This window comes from Notothenia coriiceps, unplaced genomic scaffold, assembly GCF_000735185.1.
Source record: "Notothenia coriiceps isolate Sejong01 unplaced genomic scaffold, NC01 NC01_scaffold00038457, whole genome shotgun sequence".
NCBI classification, from domain to species: Eukaryota; Metazoa; Chordata; class Actinopteri; order Perciformes; family Nototheniidae; genus Notothenia; species Notothenia coriiceps.
The window spans coordinates 1-5605 of NW_011371158.1; the positions used below are offsets into that span (position 1 = coordinate 1).

The 5605-nt window shown below is 40.4% G+C and overlaps 1 protein-coding gene across 1 annotated transcript; it reads left to right on the forward strand.

Moving 5' to 3' along the window:
• Positions 1 to 327: 327 nt before the first annotated feature.
• Positions 328 to 3713, forward strand: LOC104968240 (structural maintenance of chromosomes protein 3-like). Its single transcript, XM_010797817.1, has 4 exons — positions 328 to 570; positions 1122 to 1299; positions 2075 to 2181; positions 2573 to 3713. The coding sequence occupies exons 1-4, from the start codon at positions 328 to 330 to the stop codon at positions 2642 to 2644; spliced, it is 600 nt and encodes a 199-aa protein (XP_010796119.1). The 3' UTR covers positions 2645 to 3713.
• Positions 3714 to 5605: the final 1892 nt, after the last annotated feature.

Below are 5605 nucleotides of genomic sequence, written 5' to 3' on the forward strand. Positions count from 1 at the left end.
CCATGTATAAATAAAACGTGTTATTCAGCAACCCTTGCAATTTGCGATTTTATTTTTGGTTGGTAGACCTCGGTGAGCTGGTCATTTCAAAAGTAGCTCACCAGCCAAAAACGTGTGAGCACCCCTGATTTAGATGAATAAAAAAACTGACATACAGTAATAGCATGAAAATAAAACACAATAAAATTGTAACCGTAAAGCTGTTAAAATGCAATATCATCTGACTGCAGAACAAATATTCAATCCAATATATTAGTTCCCATTCGAAATGTATTCTCCTATTTTTACTTTTAGAAATGATTTGTTATTGTCTCAGTCCAACAGTAGATGACTAATACTCACTTTGTTCCTCTTTTTGCCACGCCTTCTCTCCCTCAGGTGTCGAAGAACTTCAGTGAGGTTTTCCTGAAGCTGGTGCCCGGAGGCAAAGCCACGCTGGTGATGAAGAAGGGCGACGCAGAAGGCAGCCAGTCTCAGGACGAGGGTGAGGGCGGGGGAGACAGTGAGAAGGGCTCGGGCTCCCAGAGCAGCGTTCCTTCAGTGGACCAGTTCACCGGAGTGGGCATCAGGGTAACTCTTTCTGTTATATGTTGTATACTTTGTCTGAATTTTTTCCCCGTTATTTTATGAAAAGTGATGAATATCAAAGGCTTTTATGACGATAACAATTTTTTTAAACTCACTATATGGAGTGTTTTTTAGTTTTATTACTTAAAGCCAGTGGTAACGTATTGTAAATTGATAAGAAGATGCAGAAAGTTGAGCATTTCTTGAGTTACTTATATTTGAAAGGACCCACATTCAAACTGAGTTAGGGCCAGCAGTGCAAGGATCTCACTGTACCCGTAGTGTATGAGGGTTTCCTTGACTTTTTGTCTTGGGAAAAAGGAATGTGCATTTCTACCAGGGACCAACCTGAAATCACTCACGTAATGATTAATAGCCAATTATTTTCACCCTAAATCCATCTGCATAACCCCGCATAAGCATTCCTACCATCTGTCAGATTGTGTGTCTTATCAGAGAATTTAAGAATAAGGAGAAGATTAAGTGAAATGATCAAGTCTCTGCTTTTTCCTATTCTGGTCTAAAACATACCCCCCCTCCCCCGCCCGTTGCAGGTGTCGTTCACAGGGAAGCAGGGCGAGATGAGAGAGATGCAGCAGCTGTCTGGAGGTCAGAAGTCTCTGGTGGCTCTGGCCCTGATCTTTGCCATCCAGAAGTGCGACCCTGCGCCCTTCTACCTGTTCGATGAGATCGACCAGGCCCTCGACGCCCAGCACAGGAAGGCTGTCTCAGGTAACGCGGAAGTATACAAATATGGAGAGAGGGAATTAAGTAAATCTCTTACATGTAGTTAATCCCGTCAAACCGCTGACGGCGATGTAAACATGTGCTGAAGAGGGGGCAAAACCAGCTGAAACATCAGAGCTTAAAGCCTTGTTTGCCTCCTCTATAAATATTTTGTTTTGAGAACAAGTTGTTCCGCCTCAGCTGCGTAAGCAACAGAGAGGGTGGGATGTGTATCTGTGTTGCACTGTTCTAGGTGGTGTGACTGGAAATGCATTGAACATGCTGTCCCATATGTCATGGTCTCAAACAGATCAGGCAATCATCACTCCCGTACTGTATTTTTTTTTTAAATGTGTTTTTTTATGTTTTTAAAGCTGTAACTTGCCTTTTGAAAATATCTTTGTTCAGTTTTTGATATGCTCCTTATTGCTATGCCAAAGATATTTTACCAGTATGCTACCTTAGTCCCCGGCAAATGTGACCTTTGCGCTAGTTTTGACTTTGTAGGATAAATGAATCCCTATGCATTTCTGTCCACTGTATCAAATTCACACCTAACAGTAACTTCGGTGGCTTGTTGTCATAGTATCCGACCCATGTCAATTTGAAATGCATGGGTTCAGATTTGGTGATGTTGTATAGGATACATATTCTTAATTTAAAAGATAGTTTTTTAACTGATGATCACAACAGATTATCATTGTTTCCCATTCTTTGTGTGAAAGCCTTGTAAGAAAGTCCTCATCCCTCTTTTCTCTTTGTGATTGCACGTCTGTTTCAGACATGATCGTGGAGCTGGCCGGCCACGCCCAGTTCATCACAACCACCTTCAGGCCCGAGCTGCTAGAGTCCGCTGACAAGTTCTACGGAGTCAAATTCAGAAACAAGGTGAGTCCACAAGAAAGAAATCCGGTTGTTGTTATCTTATCTGAAGAGGTTATAACATGCTGTAATATGTTTCTTTTTTTTAACCAAATAGTCAGTCACTCAAATTAAACTTTATTTACATACAGATTTTACAATGCATCCAAAGTATATTTCCTGTAAATGTAGGTTGCAACGTTCTGTTGATTAACAACTTCTCTGTAGGCGAGGGTGGTTTTCTGCTTAGCTCCCTTATTGAAAAGGAAAAATGTCCTCTTGAATTTCTGTTTGAAAACATAAAATATCACTGCTTAGTCAGAGTTGCTAAAGTGGAGGTCTTGTTTGGTCATTAACTGTGTGTGTGTGTGTGTGTGTGTGTGTGTGTGTGTGTGTGTGTGTGTGTGTGTGTTTTTAGGTGAGTCACATCGATGTGATCACAGCGGAGCAGGCCAAAGACTTTGTGGAGGATGACACCACCCATGGTTAAAAGCCTCAACTCTTCATCCTCCTCCTCCGCCTCTACAGTGCACTGTGAAGCTTGAAGCCTTCCACAACAGAAATATCTTGCTCTATACACCAGCCTCTTTTTGGCTTTCTGTTAAAGACAAACAATGCAGCAAGTGTTATGCTTCTCTGACCATCCACCAAGACTGCAATAGGATTGGACATTTTTTGATAACATACGGAATACCCCAGTTTCTTTTTTTATTCCAGGCTGATAAAACTACACATTTGATTAAAAAAAAAAAGCATGCAGGGGCCACTGTTTTGTCCCATTCCCTGCATTGATGTGCCTCTCGTTTAACAACCACACTCTATCTGACAACTGACAAAACTGTAGTTGTTTAACACTGAATCATTTTGTCTAAAGAGGTCCTTAAGAAAATGTTCTGGCCAAAAAAGTATTGAGCCGAGTTTTGGTAATCTGTTATTTGCAATGCCAGAGGCCCTCTAAAATGTCTTCATGACCTTTTCAGACAGCAAATAGTCTTCTGTACAGTTCTTTTTTTATATATACGACTTAGATGACGATTGTTAAAAGTGGAGATTGGAGGGTCTCGTAGTTCTCAGCTTTAGTTGTCACCCCGTTCACTCTGAGGTTTCTGTAATGTATACTCTTTATACTCCTGAAACAATGCTAACCTTTATTTGTCATAACCAGCCACACAGCTTCAAGTGTTCAAAGGTTGTGGTTCTTTTTATGGTTGTTTCTGTAATGTGTTATTTCCTGTTTTTAGGTAATTTAAGTATATTAGTTCCAAACCACAGATATCCATTGTTGAATCAAACGCAACTCCACAGTCGACTATTCAAAAGCAGAAGATATTCAGCGATGGTTCCATTTCTATTTGGGTCCTGAAATAACTTCAGTAGTAGTTTTGCTTTTCTGGAATGCCAAGTTGTAATGTATCATTTCATTTCCTTACTGGATGAATTGTTTGGGATTAAACTCCTCATATGTTGCACCTAGTTTCAAATCTACTTTTTAGATGTTTTGGTTCATTTATATGTAATGAGAAAACTTACAAAAATAATAAAATATTTTTTAAATAAAACGATGTCATGTTTAATAAGGCCACTAAGAGGTGCTGTAACACTGTTAGTTGACCTCACATTGACCAATACATATTTATACAGTGAGTTAGAACAGGGATTTTAAAGAAATGTATCATGCATTGTTCAAGGGGATTTTACAGAATTGTTTATTTTAATATTAATCTAAGATGGTGTTGCTGATAGTAAGTTTTGAAAATGGACACAAATATTAATAGATCCTATATAGGATCGAAGCCCGAGGACAAAACACCAAATAACATGTTAAATAGAAACCTAACCTTATTGTCTTCATACCCCATAACAAACCTACCTGGACATTATAACATACAGTATATCTCACGGAAATTAAAACATAATAAAAATAGGATATTTTAAACAGCTATTCAAACCCTTACCCCGCTAATCTATCTGTCTACAAGTCTCATTTTCTTAAAAGCAAATAAACAAAACGCAACACCAACCTTACGGTCATCATGGTCTACTCTACATTACTACGTTTGAAAACTAGAACTATATGTAATATGCTTTGTGTATTTTTTGTTGTCTGAATTGTATTGTATTCTGTTTCAAAGCTCTCTCTAGCATAGACTGTATATATAAAGCTCTCTAGCCATGAAGAGTCGTATGGTATTAGTTTTGTGTCATCAAGATAAAGCAACACTTTCTCAGTATGAAAGCGGCACCCCTGCGGCACGCGCGCGGAATTCTCGCGGTAGGCGCGCAGCAGTTCTTATTTTTTGTACTTAGATTTTGTTGTCTGACCTAAATCTAATGTTTGTTGGCTTTTTATTGATTTATCTTTAAAAGAAATACACGGACAGGCAGCTATACATCTATTTCAGGGGTGGGGAACCTCCGGCCTCCGGGCCGTATACGGCCCGCGAAACCATTTGGTACGGCCCTCGGGGTAATTTATAAACACTCAAAAAAGAAAAAAATTCAAGAAATCTAGACCGCAAAATAATTAAACAAGCTTGTTTTTCCTGGCCACGGTCAGGGTCCTTGAACACAACACGAGCCTAACGTGTCATCACGTGGTATATGTCTCGTCTGACTGGAGTGTAGTTCTAACGGAGAGCACCAGAACGCGGCTCCGGGCCGGGACTTCACAAATGGCAATACCCATAAGGAGCTGTACACATGCCGCAGTTTTTGCGTGGCTGTGTCAGCTGTGGGTAGGGTGTTCCACATTGTTGTGGCATAATTACGAAACGTGTTTCGTCCCTTGTTTGAGCCAAATTTGGGTTTAACATGATTTGTGGAGCTCCCTCTGGTGTTGTGGTCGTGGTATTCACTGACCTTTGGGAAGTATTTTGACATGTACATGGGTACCTTAGTGGTGTAGTGTATCTTGTAGACCAGGCCCATTGCAAGTTGCTGTACTCTGTCGTCTACTCTAAGCCATCCTAGGTTGTCAAAGTGGGCAGGGGTGAGGTGGTTTCTAGCAGTAAGGTCAAGCAGTAGTCTGACCAGTTTATTTTGTGATGTTTGTAATTTTGTTTTTAGCGCCTTTGAGGTGCTTTGGTACCATGAGGTGCAAGCATAGTCGTAGTACCCTTGAATGAGCGCTCCTGCCAGAGTCTTCATGGTATTCTTGTTTACCAGAGAGGAGATCCGGTACAAGAATCTAGTTCGTTGGTTGACATTTTTGATTACATTGGATGCCATTCTGTCACAGGAGAGATTTGCCTCTAGTATGGAACCTAGGTATGTAATTTCATCTTTCCTTGTGACAATATTGTCACCCACTGTAACTGAGAAGCCGTCGGTCTTGCTGAGTTTGTTTTTTGAACCGAAGAGAATGGACTCTGTTTTACCCAGGTGTAATGATAGTTTGTTATCGGCGAGCCAGCTGCAGATTCTGCCGAGTTCCGAGCTGAGGGTTTTTTCA